We start from the raw sequence: 22367 nt of genomic DNA, 5'->3' as shown, positions 1-22367 counted from the left end.
GTTGGTGGCGAGGCCTTCTTAAATCCCAGTAATTTATGCATGATGCCGAACATTTGCTTTAATATTTGACTCTCACTGACCTTATGACAGAAATAAGAGGGTTTTGCTGAAAGAACTAGTTTTGTAACAGCTTTCTTCGTCTGGTTACGCGTTTGTTTGTGGATTATCTGTCAGGTTTTCTGCCAACGTCTTTCTGCTCGCCCGCGCTGTTTGTTTTTGTTCAATACTTATCTTGTTAGATGAAGCAAATCCTCTCTTATCCTTGTGAATTTCAGTCAACTTCACTGGGCTTTATTATTTATTTTGTGAACAAAGTTAATAGTGTAACACTTTGTTTCATCGCTATTGCTAAGACACTATATACTTTTCTTGGCAAGAACTTCTTAATACTTTCAAAAGAAGTAGGGTTTTGCTGGTTATTCTGAAGCATACACTCACATGCAATTGACACTTTTTGTTAAATCTGAAAATGTTCAATATAATTTGAATTGCATTGCGAGTTTCTTTTACGGTAATTTATCGGCATTTTCCTATGAAAATGCAAAATTTGGAACTAGTTGTGACGAAGATATATAGTTGCTTAAATTTGCATTATTTCTATTATCACTGTATTGTAAAAGGAATGTAAGGGTGAATACGCTTTAACTTCACAGTGTGGAAGGGGTAGAAACTTCAAGAAAATGTGCATGATTTCTCCATTGAATGTAGCTATAATGTGCTTTCGACGTACTTCAATTCTACCGTCGATAAGATCTGTTATAAAAAATTTGTATCATTCCACCGAATGTAGCGAAACTATCGTAACGTGCATTTTAAATCTAAAATAAAAAATCTCCAATTTACAATATAAGTACAAAGCCTTACCTTAACAATTCCTTTGTTTATATGCTTCAGATGAATAAATCGTCAGAAATGCTAAAATTGCTTTTTATCCCTTTTCGTGTTAATTTTTATGCTTGATAAATATGCTGTCTTGATATTTTTCATATAGGAATTGCTTTTGATACCCATTTTGATTATTACTTAAATGTACTATTTGGATTGGGTAAATTGGGGATTGTATCATATAATTTAACTTTGTTTGATTATTAATTTCTTTTCAATTCAGATGCGTTGCATAGTATTGCTGGGATCAGTTACCGTTCTTATCATTGTCATGATTATTGTCTGTAAGTACAATCCTCTTGTGATATGTAAATTCCTTGGAATATTAATCTGCTTTATTACAAATGCAATTCAGCCTGGGTCTTTACATGAAATTAGGTATGTATAGGTTCACTATGCCACAATTTCATGCAAAGTTGTCCATTGATAACAATGAATTTGGGCCAGATCATGGCAATGAAGGGCTTAAGTGATATTAAATAGATTAAAGTATTATTTTTTATATAAGCGATACTTTGAATAGAAAACTGCACACTTACAGCAACGAATTTTACCCCTTTTGTAATAGTCACTGTTCCCTTGTTGATTGTGTTTTACACAAAAAGGAAACTTTCTCGAACATTACACTGTCCCCTCTATTCTCATCAAACTTTGCAGAAAATGTAATATTTGCATTGTCCTTTAATGCCTGTACTTTATCATACCATTCACCTGTACTGTACTTTAAAGAAAACACTTATTGAACGCTGACTTGATGATGCTAAATGGCTAGGGCCTTATTATCAAAATTAATTTTCCCTTCATTTAGAGGCGTCTTTTTCTTCAGTTTTTTGAACTCACAACGTACGGCACTCAGTCACCTAGCGTAGAAATCACAGTCAAACTGCTCGGCCAACCCCTCCCTTAAAAAAGAATGCTTTAATGACCGAGTTAAGTTGCTAGAATTTTTTGCTCACGTGTTTACACACGTGAGAATATGTCGCAGCGATGTCCGTGTGTCCGTGTGTTCGTGTGTCTGTCTGTCTATCTGTCTGTCTGTTGGTCCGATATCTCAAAAACGGCTAGTCACATCAGAATCAAATCTAGTACATATATTCAGTTAGCAAATGGCAAGAAGTGATTAGTTTTTGGTGGTTGTGGCTTGCATACTTTTTACTCATTTGCATAATTAATGATTTTAGAAAAAACTGATATACACTAAAAACGACTACACAAAATTTGATTAGATTTGCTACAAATGTTGATCACACCAAGATATATCAGCAGTAGGAACCATTAAGGGGTTACATGAAAGATAGTTGCTAATTTGCATATTTAATGAACTTTCCTAATTAGGGATATATGTCTGATTTGACTCGATCAAAATTGACCTTACTTGGTATGTATATTAAAGATACTATTATTTAACATTATTGAAAGTCATTAAGCGTTTTAACTTTAGCCAATTCCTAATTTGCACATTAAATGAACTTTGCTAATTAGGGATATATATTTGAATTGACTGGACCGACGTTAATGAAACGTGCTACATGTATTTGGAGCTACTATGATACAACATTTTTGAAAGTCTTTAAGCATTTTTACTTCAGCCAATTCCGAATTTGCATATTTAATGAACTTTCCCAATTAGGGATATATCTGAATTAACTTGATTGTAGTTGTTGGAACTTGCTATACACATCAAAGATACTGTGATATAAAATTATCGAAAGTCAAAAGACATTTTTACTTCAGCCAATTCCTAATTTGCATATTAAATGAGTTTTCATAATTAGGGATATTTATCTGAATTTACTTGATCAAAATTGATGAAACTTGCTATGTACATTAAAGACACCATAATACAATATTATTGAAAGTCATTAAGCATTTTCTCTTCAGCCAATTCCTAATTTGCATATTTAATGAACTTTCCTAATTAGAGATATATATCTGAATTGACTTGACCAAAGTTGACAAAACTTGCTACATATATTGCAGATACCATGATACAACATTATTGACAATCATTAAGCATTTTACTTAAGTCAATTCCCAATTTACATATTTAATGAACTTTGCTTATTAGGGATATATACTGGGATTGACTTGATCAAAGTTGGCAAAATATGCTAAGTACATTGATGATTATACCTGGTTAAAACAATATCGAAAGTCATTTCACATTTTCATGTCAGCTAATTTATAATTTGCATATCAAATGAGCTTTCACAGCTCGGCATATATGGCTTGAAGGACTTGGCCAACGGTAATTACACTTGCTATATAAAATGGTGATACAATGACAGCAGTCAAAGAACTTTAATATTTTTATTTCAGCTAATTACATATATGTATACTTCATGACGTTTTAGAATTAATCGGCGGTGATTATTCTTCATTATGTTGATCATAATACTTTCAATGAAGTTGCAAACATGTGGCAAAGGTTCAAATTTACACATAACTGCAATATATAATGAAACACGTGAGCATTTTCAGTTCATATCTGGTTCTGACAGCGACCTTTCCACATACGCTGTAGAGTTCGTGAAGCACTCGCTCTCACACACTCGCTAGGCTATCACGTATCGCGCACACACTTTATCAGAGCAATGAATATATCGTTCTGCTAGGCGAAAGACAGCAATAATGAGCAAAATATATGCGAAAGGGTGCAACAACATTTTTCGGGTGTAAAACAAGGAAGAGGTAAGGCTTTAAACGCTAAACATTTAAAGATAGAAAGCAAATGTATGTTTATTTGCATTAATGACATATTTTATTTTTTTCTTTCTCAGTGACGACAAAGCCGTGATAGCATAATGATAGTGACCATGGTGGGCAATAACACACCATTATGTCTGGACATACCTGAGAGACGATGAACTTTTTGAAATGTCATTTTCCATCAATTTTCTCTCATAAATACTTAATTGCTAAAGAAAAAATGTAAATGACTTGAGTTCCGGCGTTCCGAACTTTACAGTGTACCGTTCGAGATCATTGATTGTAGTGGATCCAATGGAGAAGGGATTCGTCTCTTCGAAATATTTGGAATATTATAAGCTCAGAGTGGAACATTGATTCATACTAGTAAATAATTGACAATTGAGCTCGGTATGCAAATACATATATTGTCTCAAAACATTGCATTGGTGCCAATTATGCTATTTATATTTCCAAGAGCATTTCTAGTTTGTCTTTTCCTGCACGATCAGTGCATTTATGTATTTTTTCCTGTTCTGTAATGTATATGGATAAGTATGAACCGACATTAAGAAATGATAATAATACTTAAAAAAGCTAAGACACGGCTTTAGAAGTTACTAGGGTAAGGATAGGAGTTCTTTATGTGAACAAGTTTTGATGCAAACAACAAAATATATAATGTTGTCAATATTGACATGAATGGACCCTTAGTAACTATGTGGGACGATAAACACAGGCACAAAACGGACGCATTCTCCATGTTTGGAGAAGCGCCGTTGCATGTTTTTGTTAGTCTGTCTTCTTAATTCACACTGGCATCTGAAAATAAGCTCACCTTTGCTAATGTCTAAGGCCAACATTTATTAATGTCAATTATTAACATTAAACAAGCAAATTTAGATAAACGTTAGCACTACTCAAGCTTATATCTTTTGAATATCAAACTATCATTACAGATAATTGGGCCACCGTAGAATCAATGGACTGACACAACACTTTGCACAATAGCGTATAGTTTGCATATTCAACAATCCGAAAAACAGTTGCATTTTCAAGTTTCACCAATTTTGAAAGAAATCAGTTCGAGGATGGTTTATTATTGCACTACACATGAAAATACCGGAACACAAAAATTGCAGACTAGCAGACATATTGGGACAAATCATGGTCACGTCATTGCTGCATTATGCCTGTAGACTTGAAACAAAATTGACGCAAATCGCCATAGTGTGTTTTTCGAGTTGTTGAACTTGTCTTTATAATCAAACTGTTTAATCAGCCAACACTGCATACTCTGTAACCACTCCCCCAACACATACAACCAACTTATAAGAATCACGGAGGTACCAATGCTACCTAAATGTTTGTGCTATTGTGAAAGTCGGTTATACTATTTGATTGCAAATATCAGGAACAATATCAAGTCTACACAATAAAACGAGCAAAACAGTAGATGTAGAAATGTAAATATAGAAATGTACTATAGAAATGCTTGCATTTCATGTATTATACATTCATTGCCGTGATGACGTTGACTTTGAAATGAAAACTTTACACCTAATAAAATATATGCAAACTCTTCCGTCTACTTGGTACTCTTAAGAATAGAAGCGATAACAATGCACAAATACCTTAGGCACCATCGAGAGTATCGAATATCTCAATGCACAGATACTACATATTAAAACATTTTATAAAACGAGCTTCACCATAGCTTCCCCCTTGCTAGCTTTTTATAGTATTAAAAGAAAACGGTCAGCATCTGCCAACCCTTACACTTCATTACGTATTACTACATAAGCCGTTGTTTGGATATAACATGTACGAACATGTATACGATTTACTGCACCTTGGACTCAAAAACATCCGATTTCTTCTTTTCCCGTGTCTCGTGGGGCTGCCTGCTTTATAACATATGAAAAAAATGCTGCTTTTTGATTTCTAAGACTCGTTATTAGCTTATAAAGTAAAAGATGAACTTCGTGACACAATGTTGCGATAAATAGTGGAGAGATTAGAGGTGCTCAATATATTTTCTTTAAAGTACTGTGAAAATATATAGAGAATACAAGTTGTAGGTACACTCAGTTGAAGTTGGTGAAGTTAAGTTTGTAATTTAGTGTAATATTTATTTGTTACAATTAAGGTAGAACGCATTTCTGGGACAGATATTCGGACTCTGAATCTTTTCCAATTCTTTTCTGGTCCACCACTTGTGGAAGCTCACTTTACAGTAAACCTTTTCATCGTCTTAGTTTTTGAAATCGAAAATTATTACCCCATAGAGTTAGCTCAGGAATGGCGACCATTTTGAATTTCAAACATCCGGAAATCTTAGGTAATTTGTCTCTCTAGTACCAAATTTTGCACGGTGAACCTAATTTTAATTTTGAATTGCTAAGGGAATGGTCGAAAGCTTCATTGAAGAAAGATTGAGCAGAAGTTTAATTCTTTCACTTTCGAGGTGCATACTACCTTAATAAATCAATATGTTGCCCTCCTGACCCTTTGCCTGGCTGCAGATCTGGCTGGCGGTGTACCGTGGAGCAAACGTAACCTTGTCGGGTGTGTCCCCTTGATTATCCAGCATACTTTGGGAGAGACTAGACAGACTATAGCAATAGCGTCATCATCGCTATCGTCAATGTAATAATTACCACTCCTTGAAACCCACCAGTATGTCCCGGTAAGTACAGTTACAGACCTAGACGCACCCTTGATCACCAGTAACAGCAAAACCCTTTGCACCAATGCATTGTTTACACCTCCTGCTACCAAGCTTTGTCATTTAGTTCTTCCCTTAGCAATGGAACGTACTGTCAGTTAAAAGACTGGTTGTTTGGGGCATTCAATCCCATGACTTCGGAAATTTTACTTATTTTATTCGGTAAAATTCAGTGATTAAAATCTCTGCACCTGCCCGATAAACAAAGTGCAAAATTGATGCATGTGTCGCCGCCAAAGATCGACTACTTCCATGTATAGGTGCAACAGTTTGCAGCCGTGTACATGGTCCTGGTGATCGAACGAACAAGATGAATTATTTCTGTATTCCAGTGTTTCCATTTATGAGACCGTACATTAATTTGAAAAGTATGTCTTATTTATGTAAAATAATTATTCAACTTTCGTCATTATAAACAATCATGTTATTATCTCGGACATTAGAAATATGTGCCAACCTTAGGCTGTCAGGAAGACAATGACCATGACAAGGTTTAATTATTTAAGCCGACAGACTTTGGGGCTGATTACATAACGATAAGCTACAGATGCCACGTCGTAAATACCTGATATATGTCTGTATTCCTTTTAGAACATTCTGAGAACCAAGTTCATTTTGTGAAAGACAACTTTTCATATTTAACATTCCAACATGACTTTCCATGCAAATAGTAGTCGAAACGCAATGAAATCATATTGATCAAGCCAAGCAGATAAGACAGCGAGGAATTAGTGCCACCATCTCTTGTAAACTTAGCTATCTGCTCCTGAACATGTATTATTATTATATAGACGGAGCCAGGCGTCAAACAACCTTATGCATTTAAGCTGGAGTCGGACAGAGAAAGCGGCTATTTAACTACAAGGCATCTAAAATACACATTTCAAGTAGCGGCTGAGCTACAGGTAAATTTGCAGTGTTTGAGGTTCCGTGTTGGAATGTGGAAGTGAAAGATCAAGAGTTCATCGAAGGTTATCCTGTTCTTTCTATCGATGCTGCTCTGTTTGAGTAGAAAGCATTTCGTTAGACAATTCCCTTTTTGTGAATTGTATATTTTGGCCCATGAGATCTGTGGCCATTAGAGTACTTTAATGTTTGATAATTTGGCAGTCTTCTTAACAGTGAAATGTTGCTTCTGGTGATTGATTGCCACTCTGCAATAAGCAAATTTCGAATTTGATTTTTGAAATCGATCAAGCGAAATGAAAAAATCCTATGTAGAGTTATTGGTATGGACCACTTTTTATTTTGCGATCGTCCAGCTGCACAACGGTAGATAGTCTAAGATTGGAATTGCTTTCAGTTCAGCTGCGGACCATTGTATTAGCATATTCGATGCTGCAGATACATTCAATACGGATCCTTGTTGACTGGTAGTCCTTTATTAATGGTTCAAAATAAGGCGGTGGCTTCCACGTCACCTAGCTCATTTCACATTTCATTTCACTACTTTTCACATTTCACTTTATCGATGCCTGATTGCTATGTTATTTTACTGGCTTTTTACGTAACTTACCGTTGTTGGCTCTTAAACATTTACGGTTGGCAGCGTAAAAATTACTACAGGGTAGGTACTGTTATCCTAGCCTCACAGTCTTTTTTGCCTTAGATAAAAGAAGAGCCCCTCCGACAAGAACTGTTTCATCGGGCAAGTTTCAATTGACCTAGAGTTAACTTGCAATGTCATAACACTATTTACACATCACAAGAAATAATTAGAACCAAACGATTTCCTTATACAGAGAGACAAGTTCTAAATTGGGGACTCTTAAGATTGGGGACGCTCACCTGCCGTGAATTATCAGTGATGTCACATATGCGGGAAAGATATTTTACACAATGGTTTTTCGACTGCAGAGCATCATGTTGATTTATCACTTTTGACTGAAAAATATAATATTTACTTGTTCTGTACGATGCCTTTGCTCCGATAACCCTCCTAAAACAAATTTAGGACGCAGGTGAAAAAATGGTGTTGGATCATCAAACAGAACTATAGTCGAAAGAGTTAAAAACCGCAGGATAATGATACGGTTGTGGAACTCTAAGTGAAAACTTATATATATTTGCCCAAAATAACAATCCGTTAAAACAAGAAAAGGCTTACTCTTAGCTTTTTGAAATTTTTAGAACCCCTTTGAAACCTGCAAGTAATTTTAACAGGTGTACAGCTCTACCAAAAATTAATCCTAATCATAATTGAAAAAAATCATAATGAAGACTTTTATAACTATGATAGCCGTAGAGGAAAGATTCCAGATCAAAGTCATTGAAGTGTGATTTTTATAAACTTTGGCCAAAAATATTGAACTTCATCAAAATGTTTTTGTTTTTTCATCAATTGGTATTAGCTGCGTTTACTTGATGTCACACACATGGACTATATCATTGTCATAGCTTAGTTTTCGCAATGACCATTATGTACATTCAGCGGATGCGTAGACAAAATAATTACTACATTCAGTGTTGTTTGATAATTAATGCAAATAGTATGCAACATATGTAGATTTATATAAATTACCCAAATCCGAGCTAAGCTAGGTTCTGCCCCTTGGGAATTTAGTCAGTCTACGGCCCTCGTCTTCCTGTATCAGCTGCAATTTAATACGTGAAGTACCCAGTACTTAGCTAATCGACAGAACCAATTATTTGTACAGTCATTTGTGTTATTGTTGAAAGGAATATAAATGTCAAATGTTCCAGTTATGGCAAACCTAAGAATAGGTCATCCGAGGTGAAAAAAAGGGAAGAAACGCTGTTCCATAGCAGCCAATACAAAGAAAGCCAAACATATTGGAGACACAGGGATTCATTGAAAGTAGATAAGTTAACTAATTTAAGAAGTTCTATGGTAGATAAAGAGATGTTGTATCGACAGATGACATTTCCGTTTCTCAAGTGACAGCATACCTGGCCTTGACTCACAACAGTAATGTGATAGCCTTACCTGATCATACTTTGAGTCAATCTCGACGGATGTACCATGCTGGCAGGGTATAGTTTGGTGCCAAGGCACAAAACCCACAAATTTCGGCCCCGCAATGGTTCTTGGTGGTTTGTGTATCTTCAAAGCCTACTGAATCTGGATCTGCATGATGCCATCCTTAAGAGTTGCACATGTTGGGCAATGGAAGAAATAAATTCCCTGGCCCTGTTTACCTGGTAAATGACATCAAAATAACTTGTATAGCATCTCATAGAGCTGAGATGTTACCATCTACATGTTTTGGCGGCCATCTTGGCGGCCATCTTGAACATATTAAAATGCCCAAGGGTGCCAGGGTGGCATAGATCATGCAGATCCTGATTCAGTAAGCTTTGAAGATACAGATACCACCAAGAACTATTTTGGGGCCGAAATGTTTTGGTTCGACCAAAAATCAGGGTTTCGGCACCAAACTATTCCAGACCCCAGGTACCACCACTGAACATTGGTCCAACCTGACCCTATTGTTATTGCCATTTTCTATTTGTTCCTAAGACCTGATAAATTGTTTATTTACTTTGCATAATTCTGTTTATTTGAACTATTTTGATGCCATATTGCAGATCTGCAACAGCTTTTATACAGCTCACTGCAAAATTGCAAGAGTTGGAAGGAGCTCTTTTTGACATTGTAGAACATTATTCTGCCACTGTCTTACATATTATTATTTGTCACCCTCCGTTTTAAAATACATTTTATGTGTATTATGTATTTGCACTACATAATATGTTTTTGAAAGCTGTCAGTAAGCAATAGTATCAATGTAGTAGAAATTATAAATCTTGCCTACCCAACTTACCTTAAGCAAACATAATTAGAACTAATTTGGGATAATTGGATGGTGAAGTAATGTCGATTTAATCTGCAAATGTAATCTCATCTCTGCTTTTCTTTTAAGTTTCACACTTGTTTTTTATGAGTAATTTGTAATATTGCCATATTCAGCTATAGGGCACCTCACACTTTTGAGAAATTTGAACATATGAAGATCAAATTATCCCAAATTAGTTCCAATCGTGTTAGCAATACCTGAAGAGTCACAAACCAAACATATTGGAGACACAGGGATTCATTGAAAGTAGATAAGTGAACTAATTAAGAAGTTCTATGGTAGATAAAGAGATGTTGTATCGACAGATGACATTTCCGTTTCTCAAGTGACAACATACCTGGCCTTGACTCACAACAGTAATGTGACAACCTTACCTGATCATACTTTGAGTCAATCTCGACGGATGTACCATGCTGGTAGGGTATAGTTTGGTGCCAAGGCACAAACCCACAAATTTCGGCCCCACAATGGTTCTTTGTGGTGTTTGTATCTTCAAAGCCTACTGAATCTGGATCTGCATGATGCCATCCTTAAGAGTTGCACATGTTGGGCAATGGAAGAAATATATTCCCTGGCCCTGTTTACCTGGTAAATGACATAAAATAACTTGTATAGCATCCCATAGAGCTGAGATGTTACCCGAGATGTTACCGTCTACTTGTTTTGGCGGCCATCTTGGCGGCCATCTTGAACATATTAAAATGCCCAAGGGTGCCAGGGTGGCATAGATCATGCAGATCCTGATTCAGTAAGCTTTGAAGATACAGATACCACCAAGAACTATTTTGGGGCCGAAATGTTTTGGTTCGACCAAAAATCAGGGTTTCGGCACCAAACTATTCCAGACCCCAGGTACCACCACTGAACATTGGTCCAACCTGACCCTATTGTTATTGCCATTTTCTATTTGTTCCTAAGACCTGATAAATTGTTTATTTACTTTGCATAATTCTGTTTATTTGAACTATTTTGATGCCATATTGCAGATCTGCAACAGCTTTTATACAGCTCACTGCAAAATTGCAAGAGTTGGAAGGAGCTCTTTTTGACATTGTAGAACATTATTCTGCCACTGTCTTACATATTATTATTTGTCACCCTCCGTTTTAAAATACATTTTATGTGTATTATGTATTTGCACTACATAATATGTTTTTGAAAGCTGTCAGTAAGCAATAGTATCAATGTAGTAGAAATTATAAATCTTGCCTACCGAACTTACCTTAAGCAAACATAATTCGAACTAATTTGGGATAATGGGACGGTGAAGTTATGTCGATTTAATCTGCAAATGTAATATCATCTGCTTTTCTTTTAAGTTTCACACTTGTTTTTATGAGTAATTTGTAATATTGCAACATTCAGCTGTAGGGCACCTCACACTTTTGAGAAATTTGAACAATGTGAAGATCAAATTATCCAAAATTAGTTCCAATCGTGTTAGCAATACCTGAAGAGTCACGAACTTTGCAAGCTACGCATAGATGCATCCTGTAAAATAAGTGAAAATCTTCACTTAGTCGTTCCATATTCAATTTCTGCTATACATTACACCATGTTTTCCAGAGCAAGAAGTACACAGACAGATTCCTCCGACATACAAGACCAGGACATTCGATATCTCGAGGGTTTAGTTGATGAGACCCATGGCATGCTAAGAATGTGTGTTGACCGATTTATTAATGAAGGAGAAATGCTGACTAATCTTGAGGACAGATCAGGTAAAATAAACATAATCAGAACAAGAAATTATCATTTAATCATATTTTACCAAGCTTAAGTAACATTTTGCTGATTGTCTCTGTAGGGTTCAATATTCAGACTATCATCCATTATTGACGGATGACCTACAAACAAAAATGGAATTTGAGGAAATTTCCTTCTCTGCAAGTTAATCGAAATTCACAAAACATGTTTTCAACTAAATCCAGTCTGGTCATTGCTAAATTTTTCCCTCAAAGAATAACTATTGATAGATATTATCAGATTCTCTGTTTTACTCAACATTGTTTTTGTCTGATGATAAACAAACAAACAAACAAACAAAGACACTCTGGGCAAAGTTTTTTATCGAACCTAGTGCATTCTAAATTATTACACTTTTTAGCATAATTATCCTTTTTCGGCAATGAAAATATATCTGTTCGTAGAAAGCAGAAAATTTAAAATTATAAACCGACAGAAACTTAATTTTTCCATGTCAGCAGCACGTTTTTGGGTAATTTGTTCTGTTCTCATCATTTTGTAAACAAGTATAAACATTTTAATCAACTCTCGAACAACATGTACCATTTACTCTCCTCAGTGTAGAATTTGAAGACTAATTTTGCAGTTCAGATTTTGTAAGCTAGGTGAAATGCTTTAATTACTGCTAGTTGACGACCGTTTTCTCTTAAGTCCTGGGGTGACACAAAATGATGTGCCATTATTATTATTAATGATGTGCCCTTATTATCATTAATGACGTGCCCTTATTATTATTATATGATAGATAACTTTTTATGGTAAAGGGGACTATGGGAATCCATTTGGCAAAATATATATCATCATGTATAGAGTTACGGCGACAACATTATAATTATGGTCACTGATATTTCAGTAGTGCCATCCTTAATACCTTTTTCTTTGTATTTTAAGTGTGACTTTTGAGATATTGTAAATTTTTCTTTTTTCTGACTTGTTGTAACCATTGTTTTTTCAAATAAGAATGCGTGGAAGCTTCTGCCCAACAATTTAAAGTGAAGAGGAAGAGCACGAAGAAAAAATGCAAGGTAACAATAACCATCAGGTTTTACATCTACTACTACTACTACTGCTACAACTATAACTACTATAACTATAACTACTTCTATAATCTAATTTTGTTTGATTATTAATTTCTTTTCAATTCAGATGCGTTGCATACTCATATTGCTGGGATTGGTTACCGTTTTTGTCATTGTCGTGATTATTGTCCGTAAGTACAATCCTCTGGTGGTATGTTAATTCCTGCAAAGGTCTTTTCTATGTTTACAATTGTAGCATAGTGAACCTATACATACATAATTTCATATTAAATAGTCTATCGATAACAATATGATTATGGCTAGATCATAGTAATTAAGGGTTTAACTAAGATTAAAGAGATTAAGATATTAATTTTTATAATAAGCGATACATTGCACAGAAAACTGCACACTAACACCACTCCTTTTGTAGTGGTCACTTCCCAGTTGATTGTATTTTACTCAAAAAGGAAACTTTCTCGAAAATTACGCTGCCGTCTAAATTCCCTTCGAACTTTGCAGGAATGTCATATCTGAAATTTGCATTGTCCTTTACTGCCCGTACTTTATCATGCCATTAACCGGTATTGTACGTTAAAGAAAGCAATTACTGAATGCTGACTTGATGATGCTTCATGGCTAGAGGCGTCTTTTTGTTCAGTCTTTTTCTATAATACTTCAGTAGATTTCCGATAGGATTCGAACTCAAAATGAACTGCACCCAGTTACCTAACAGAGAAATCGCAGTCAAAGTGGCTCAGCAAACTCCCCTCCCTTAAAAAGTGCTTCCATAACCTAGCTAAGATTGTTACAATATTTCTGGCTGCGACCCCTCCCCTGCGCGCACACACACACACACACACACACACACACACACACACACACACGCTGTAGAGTTCATGAAGCACTCGCTCTAACACATCGCACACAAACTTTATCAGAGCACTGAATACATCTCTTCGCTGGGCGAAAGACAGGAAAAATGGGCAAAGTATATGCGAAAGGGTACAACAAACATTTACAGGTGTAAAACAAGAAAGAAGTAAGGCTTTAAACGCTAAGCATTTACAGACAGAATATGTTTATTTGCATTAATGACATTTTTTTTTCTTTCTCAGTGGCGACCAAGCCGTGATAGCACAATGATAGTGGCAATGGTGGGCAATGACACACCATTATGTCTGGACATGCCTGAGAGACGATGAAGTTTATAAAATGCCATTTTACCATAAATTTTCTCTCGTAAATACTTAATTGCTGAAGAAAACATTGTAAATGTTACAGTGGACAGTTCGAGATAAGTGATTGCAGTGGACATAATGTAGAAAAAGGGCTTCGTCTCCTCGAAATATTTGGAATATTATAAGCTCAGAGTGGAACATTGATTCATACTGTAAATAACTCACAATTTAGTTCAGTTTGCAAATACAAACATAATAAGTAAACGTACTGATCGCGTAGGAAAAGTACCGATCGCGTAGGAAAAGAAAACTATATATATATATATATATATATATATATATATATATATATATATATATATATATATATATATATATATATATATGATTGGCACCCATACAAAGTTTTGAGACTATATATATATATATATATATATATATATATATATATATATATATATATATATATAATATATATATATATATATATATATATAGTCTCAAAACTTTGTATGGGTGCCAATCATGCTGTATGCATTTCAAAGAGAAATTCTAATTTTTCTAATAAAATAATTTACTTTTCCTAAGCGATCAGTACGTTTATTTATTTTTCCTATTCTGTAATGTATATGGACAGGTATGAAGTCCGCCATGAAATAATAATACAAGGCTTTATAAGTTACTTGGAGAAGGATTGTTCTTTATACCGGTATGAACCACAGTTTTGATGTAAACCATAAAAATGCAATGTTGTCAGCATTGACATGCATGGACCCTTAGTATGTGGGGCCATAAACACAGGCACAAAATGGACGAATTCTCCATCTTTGGAGACGAGCCTTTGCGTTTTTTTAGTGTACACTGCCAAACTAGAAATAATCATGCCAACGAATCCTGGTTAGTGGTGTCTTCCTTTACCCTGGGAATTTGCAAACTGTTCACCATACAGAAGTTTTAAGTAAGGTCTTAAATTGTTCCCCATTTATTTTTATATCATAAAAGCTGTTTTGCAAATTTGCTACGATATTTGAAATGTCATCTGTACTGGAGTATACACACATTCATAGAAGGAAGGTAATGTTTGCCTTTGAAATGTAAAAATGATTCACACGTCCTTATTGTTTATTTAAAATTTTTGTTGTAAGTTAACATATTTACACATGCCATGAGCAGATAAAGTCTTCGAATAAAATTCAATCGTCAGGATTCTCCCTTATTTTCTACTGTCTCAAATTAGAATTACTGTAAACCAACCTATTGATTGTAAAAATTTACGACTTGCTATATGATAAAGGAATGTTGGTGTGGTTCTGCAGCTAGTCTAGATGTTGGTGATACTCTCTACTACATGGAAGTACTCATAAGTGATTGTCAAATCTGTATGAGGAATTTTAAATGGTACCAATACAGCATAGAATCATTTCGGGTACCATCAGCTAAAATTTACATAACTCATGTCATGAGAAGTTTTATGCCAAATTAAGTTTCTTATTCATCAGTGGTCTGGATATCACAATCTGCTCAAATTGTTTCAAGTAGTATACCCCATCGGATTTCATGTGACACACTTTGTGCATGCATAAATGGCATACCCTATTAAAAGACAGTTAATGAGACAGTTCTCTTGTTCCTTAATTGTTAAAATTTGACCATTTTCATACTTTTATTGCACTTGCATAAGTTTCAAACGAGCACATTCTCTTGAATAAAGTTTTTCCAGTTGACGGACATATTACAGACTACGGACACCAACTGATCCTATTTGCTCTCCGCGCTAAATATATGCAGGGTAAATGGGAACTCAAAAATTTCATGACAAAATGGAAACATTGGATTTTATCCCAAAACAAGTTGGTAGGCATATGTGTGTTATTGTGCATTGTGTCAGAGCCAATTATCATGATTATGCTAAAATGAATTCCAGTATACCTGCCTGTCAAAAATCTGAGAAATGTTTGTGACAAAACCACCATCGGCTAAGGATTGGACAAGGTGTACCCTCATCCTTTATTTTTTGAATATTTTTACATTTTTGGACCACCAACATTGTTGAGATGAGCAGATTTTTAACTAAAATCAAATTTACGGACCATGATGCAAACACCATATACTGAGACAATATACGGTACTGTGGCTCTCCAGTTTTTGCTTACAACAGAAATACACCTATATATAAACTGTACATACGATGACAGAAACTCACTGATCCTAATAGCTGTGTTGAACATATGCATGGGAAGTTTGAGTTTACAATTTTTGACATATGGCAACATGTAGACTTGCTCCAAGTCTGTGGGGTTAAAAATATCAACAGTAAATCGAACAAACAAACCATCACGTTTATGGTGAAGCGATTGCAAAATGAATATTTTGGCAGACTGTTGCATAGATGGTGTGGTGAAATGAAACCTGGACCAGCCAGCAGCTACTGCTTACACTGTATACCAGACAAAAGCCAACTAAAGGGCTATCAAATATGAATATTTCACCACAATTTGAACAAATCTGACAGAAGCCAACAATAGCAACATGCATACCAAGCTTAAAGGCAATGAGATGAGTGCTTTCTGAGAACATTATTTGACTAAAACGGGAAAAATTGCCCAAAAATACAACTATCACGTTTCACCACAATTTGAACAAAATCTGACTCTAAGTCACCATAAAGAACAAGCATACCAAGTTTCAACCAAATCTAGCCTGTGGTTACAGAGTTTTAGCAATATTTCAGGATTTTCCCTTTTTTACCTTATTTGCGCATTTTTGACACTGACAAGTTTATTTGAACAAATTCACTTCTCCACTCCTTGTTGCACCTGTACCTGTGCTGCAGTTTTGGAGTTTTTAATGTGGATGGACATACATACATACAGACACCGCTGACCTACTATATAAGCTCTCTTTGGTATAATATATATACATATACAAAATGTAAGTTTAACATTACATCATGTACTGCTGTATTTTAAAGTGTATTGTGGTTACTAAAATCACAAATTAGGCAACAAAATAGCCACCAGGGGGGCCACGTTGGATTTTATCATGAAGCGCTTTAACATTTGTACATCATGGTACAGGTCCTTGTACTGTCATGAATTGGAAATGGTGATTGGATGCATGGAGGCTTGAATACATACATAGAGAGACCCAAGCTGTACAACACAGACTAAAAAGTCACCACACTACATTGCTCATTCTTTCATAAGTCACAAATCATCACTAGATGAATTTGGGGCTAGTAATATTTTTAATAAATTGTCACTGTATATGTGCACAAAGAGACTCATACAGAGAATATACAAGTACAGTATCACTGTTTAAAAGTCGTGTACAAAATTGTTAAATGTGAAAGACATCATAAATCTACAATATCTGTTAATCATACTAGATCACAGATGCAACCTTTTTTCCTATATACAACAAACCTGATTTAAAATAGTTTGTTCCTACTTGCTCTTTTCTTTAAGTACCTAGGTACTTGACTCATCACAATAAAGCTACATTAACACAAATACATCTGTTTTTGATTTCTGCCAGAATTGCTTCCTCAGTTTACGTACTTCGTCGCTAATAACTGAACATAGGATGACAGAAACTCACTGATCCTAATAGCTGTGTTGAACATATGCATGGGACGTTTGAGTTTCCAATTTTTGACATATGGCAACATGTAGACTTGCTCCAAGTCTGTGGGGTTAAAAATATCAACAGTAATAAATCGAACAAACAAACCATCACGTTTATGGTGAAGCGATTGCAAAATGAATATTTTGGCAGACCGTTGCATAGATGGTGTGGTGAAATGAAACCTGGACCAGCCAGCAGTTACTGCTTACACTGTATACCAGACAAAAGCCAACTAAAGGGCTATCAAATATGAAAATTTCACCACAATTTGAACAAGTTTGACAGAAGCCAACAATAGCAACATGCATACCAAGCTTAAAGGCAATGAGATGAGTGCATTTCTGAGAAGATTATTTGACTAAAACGGGAAAATTGCCCAAAAATACAACTATCAACATTTCACCACAATTTGAACAAAATCTGACTAGAAGTCACCATAAAGAGCCAGCATACCAAGTTTCAACCAAATCTAGCCTGTGGTTACAGAGTTTTAGCAATATTTCATGATTTTCCCCTTTTTTACCTTATTTGCGCATTTTTGACACTGACAAGTTTATTTGAACAAATTCACTTCTCCACTCCTTGTTGCACCTGTACCTGTGCTGCAGTTTTGGAGTTTTTAATGTGGATGGACATACATACATACAGACACCGCTGACCTACTATATAAGCTCTCTTTGGTATAATATATATACATATACAAAATGTAAGTTTAACATTACATCATGTACTGCTGTGTTTTAAAGTGTATTGTGGTTACTTAAATCACAAATTAGGCAACAAAATAGTCACCAGGGGGGCCACATTGGATTGTATCATGAAGGGCTTTGACATTTGTACATCATGGTATAGGTCCTTGTACTGTCATGAATTGGAAATGGTGATTGGATGCATGGAGGCTTGAATACATACATAGAGAGACCCAAGCTGTACAACACAGACTAAAAAGTCACCACACTACATTGCTCATTCTTTCATAAATCACAAATTATCACGAAATGAATTTGGGGCTAGTAATATTTTTAATAAATTGTCACTGTATATGTGCACAAAGAGACTCATACAGAGAATATACAAGTACAGTATCACTGTTTAAAAGTCGTGTACAAAATTGTTAAATGTGAAAGACATCATAATTCTACAATATCTGTTATTCATACTAGATCATAGATGCTTTTCCTTTTTTTCTATGTACAACAAACCTGATTTAAAATAGTTTGTTCCTACTTGCTCTTTTCTTTAAGTACCTAGGTACTTGACTCATCACAATAAAGCTACATTAACAAATACATCTGTTTTTGATTTCTGCCAGAATTGCTTCCTCAGTTTACGTACTTCGTCGCTAATAAACTGAACTAGGATGACAGAAACTCACTGATCCTAATAGCTGTGTTGAACATATGCATGGGACGTTTGAGTTTACAATTTTTGACATATGGCAACATGTAGACTTGCTCCAAGTCTGTGGGGTTAAAAATATCAACAGTAAATCGAACAAACAAACCATCACGTTTATGGTGAAGCGATTGCAAAATGAATATTTTGGCAGACTGTTGCATAGATGGTGTGGTGAAATGAAACCTGGACCAGCCAGCAGCTACTGCTTACACTGTATACCAGACAAAAGCCAACTAAAGGGCTATCAAATATGAATATTTCACCACAATTTGAACAAATCTGACAGAAGCCAACAATAGCAACATGCATACCAAGCTTAAAGGCAATGAGATGAGTGCTTTCTGAGAAGATTATTTGACTAAAACGGGAAAAATTGCCCAAAAATACAACTATCACATTTCACCACAATTTGAACAAAATCTGACTCTAAGTCACCATAAAGAACAAGCATACCAATTTCAACCAAATCTAGCCTGTGGTTACAGAGTTTTAGCAATATTTCATGATTTTCCCCTTTTTTACCTTATTTGCGCATTTTTGACACTGACAAGTTTATTTGAACAAATTCACTTCTCCACTCCTTGTTGCACCTGTACCTGTGCTGCAGTTTTGGAGTTTTTAATGTGGATGGACATACATACATACAGACACCGCTGACCTACTATATAAGCTCTCTTTGGTATAATATATATACATATACAAAATGTAAGTTTAACATTACATCATGTACTGCTGTGTTTTAAAGTGTATTGTGGTTACTAAAATCACAAATTAGGCAACAAAATAGTCACCAGGGGGGGCATGTTGGATTGTATCATGAAGGGCTTTGACATTTGTACATCATGGTACAGGTCCTTGTACTGTCATGAATTGGAAATGGTGATTGGATGCATGGAGGCTTGAATACATACATAGAGAGACCCAAGCTGTACAACACAGACTAAAAGTCGCCACACTACATTGCTCATTCTTTCATAAGTCACAAATCATCACTAGATGAATTTGGGGCTAGTAATATTTTTAATAATTGTCACTGTATATGTGCACAGAGAGACTCATACAGAGAATATACAAGTACAGTATCACTCTTTAAAAGTCGTGTACAAAATTGTTAAATGTGAAAGACATCATAAATCTACAATATCTGTTAATCATACTAGATCACAGATGCTTTTCCTTTTTTTCTATATACAACAAACCTGATTTAAAATAGTTTGTTCCTACTTGCTCTTTTCTTTAAGTACCTAGGTACTTGACTCATCACAATAAAGCTACATTAACACAAATACATCTGTTTTTGATTTCTGCCAGAATTGCTTCCTCAGTTACGTAACTTCGTCGCTAATAAACTGAACATAGGATGACAGAAACTCACTGATCCTAATAGCTGTGTTGAACATATGCATGGGACGTTTGAGTTTCCAATTTTTGACATATGGCAACATGTAGACTTGCTCCAAGTCTGTGGGGTTAAAAATATCAACAGTAATAAATCGAACAAACAAACCATCACGTTTATGGTGAAGCGATTGCAAAATGAATATTTGGCAGACCGTTGCATAGATGGTGTGGTGAAATGAAACCTGGACCAGCCAGCAGCTACTGCTTACACTGTATACCAGACAAAAGCCAACTAAAGGGCTATCAAATATGAATATTTCACCACAATTTGAACAAATCTGACAGAAGCCAACAATAGCAACATGCATACCAAGCTTAAAGGCAATGAGATGAGTGCTTTCTGAGAAGATTATTTGACTAAAACGGGAAAAATTGCCCAAAAATACAACTATCAACATTTCACCACAATTTGAACAAAATCTGACTAGAAGTCACCATAAAGAGCCAGCATACCAATTTTCAACCAATCTAGCCTGTGGTTACAGAGTTTTAGCAATATTTCATGATTTTCCCCTCTTTTACATTATTTGCGCTTTTTGACACTGACAAGTTTATTTGAACAAATTCACTTCTCCACTCCTTGTTGCACCTGTACCTGTGCTGCAGTTTTGGAGTTTTTAATGTGGATGGACATACATACATACAGACACCGCTGACCTACTATATAAGCTCTCTTTGGTATAATATATATACATATACAAAATGTAAGTTTAACATTACATCATGTACTGCTGTGTTTTAAAGTGTATTGTGGTTACTTAAATCACAAATTAGGCAACAAATAGTCCACCAGGGGGCCACATTGGATTGTATCATGAAGGGCTTTGACATTTGTACATCATGGTATCAGGTCCTTGTACTGTCATGAATTGGAAATGGTGATTGGATGCATGGGGCTTGAATACATACATAGAGAGACCCAAGCTGTACAACACAGACTAAAAGTCCCACACTACATTGCTCATTCTTTCATAAGTCACAATCATCACTAGATGAATTTGGGGCTAGTAATATTTTTAATAAATTGTCACTGTATATGTGCACAGAGAGACTCATACAGAGAATATACAAGTACAGTATCACTCTTTAAAAGTCGTGTACAAAATTGTTAAATGTGAAAGACATCATAAATCTACAATATCTGTTAATCATACTAGATCACAGATGCTTTTCCTTTTTTTCTATATACAACAAACCTGATTTAAAATAGTTTGTTCCTACTTGCTCTTTTCTTTAAGTACCTAGGTACTTGACTCATCACAATAAAGCTACATTAACACAAATACATCTGTTTTTGATTTCTGCCAGAATTGCTTCCTCAGTTACGTAACTTCGTCGCTAATAAACTGAACATAGGATGACAGAAACTCACTGATCTAATAGCTGTGTTGAACATATGCATGGGACGTTTGAGTTCCAATTTTTGACATATGGCAACATGTAGACTTGCTCCAAGTCTGTGGGGTTAAAAATATCAACAGTAATAAATCGAACAAACAAACCATCACGTTTATGGTGAAGCGATTGCAAAATGAATATTTTGGCAGACCGTTGCATAGATGGTGTGGTGAAATGAAACCTGGACCAGCCAGCAGTTACTGCTTACACTGTATACCAGACAAAAGCCAACTAAAGGGCTATCAAATATGAATATTTCACCACAATTTGAACAAATCTGACAGAAGCCAACAATAGCAACATGCATACCAAGCTTAAAGGCAATGAGATGAGTGCTTTCTGAGAAGATTATTTGACTAAAACGGGAAAAATTGCCCAAAAATACAACTATCAACATTTCACCACAATTTGAACAAAATCTGACTATAAGTCACCATAAAGAACCAGCATACCAATTTTCAATCAAATCTAGCCTGTG

The 22367-nt window shown here is 35.3% G+C and overlaps 2 protein-coding genes across 4 annotated transcripts in view; one reads left to right on the top strand and one right to left on the bottom strand.

The window, feature by feature from the left end:
• The first annotated feature begins 6113 nt into the window (after positions 1-6113).
• LOC139140614 (synaptobrevin-like) lies at positions 6114-14359 on the top strand. Its single transcript, XM_070710008.1, has 5 exons — positions 6114-6262; positions 11686-11840; positions 12826-12890; positions 13012-13075; positions 14003-14359. The coding sequence occupies exons 1-5, from the start codon at positions 6255-6257 to the stop codon at positions 14017-14019; spliced, it is 309 nt and encodes a 102-aa protein (XP_070566109.1). The 5' UTR covers positions 6114-6254; the 3' UTR covers positions 14020-14359.
• A 2934-nt stretch (positions 14360-17293) lies between these two features.
• Positions 17294-22367, bottom strand: part of LOC139139002 (tetraspanin-4-like) — a 34494-nt gene continuing 29420 nt past the window's right edge. For all 3 annotated transcript variants that reach the window (XR_011553709.1, XR_011553711.1, XR_011553710.1), the window contains exon 9: positions 17294-17535. The gene's annotated coding sequence lies outside the window, so the exon portion shown is untranslated. The remainder of the gene's footprint in view (positions 17536-22367) is intronic.

The sequence above is a fragment of the Ptychodera flava genome, chromosome 1, assembly GCF_041260155.1.
Source record: "Ptychodera flava strain L36383 chromosome 1, AS_Pfla_20210202, whole genome shotgun sequence".
Classification (NCBI taxonomy): Eukaryota; Metazoa; Hemichordata; class Enteropneusta; family Ptychoderidae; genus Ptychodera; species Ptychodera flava.
The sequence above is the reverse complement of the archived record's forward strand: the minus strand, read 5'-3'. Positions and strand labels throughout refer to the sequence as shown.

Bases quoted from the DNA above. Each gene is read 5' to 3' on its own strand.
- LOC139140614 (XM_070710008.1), top strand. The intron at 11,841-12,825 runs GTAAAATAAACA...TTTTCAAATAAG, and splicing joins TAATCTTGAGGACAGATCAG to AATGCGTGGAAGCTTCTGCC. The intron at 12,891-13,011 runs GTAACAATAACC...TTTTCAATTCAG, and splicing joins GCACGAAGAAAAAATGCAAG to ATGCGTTGCATACTCATATT.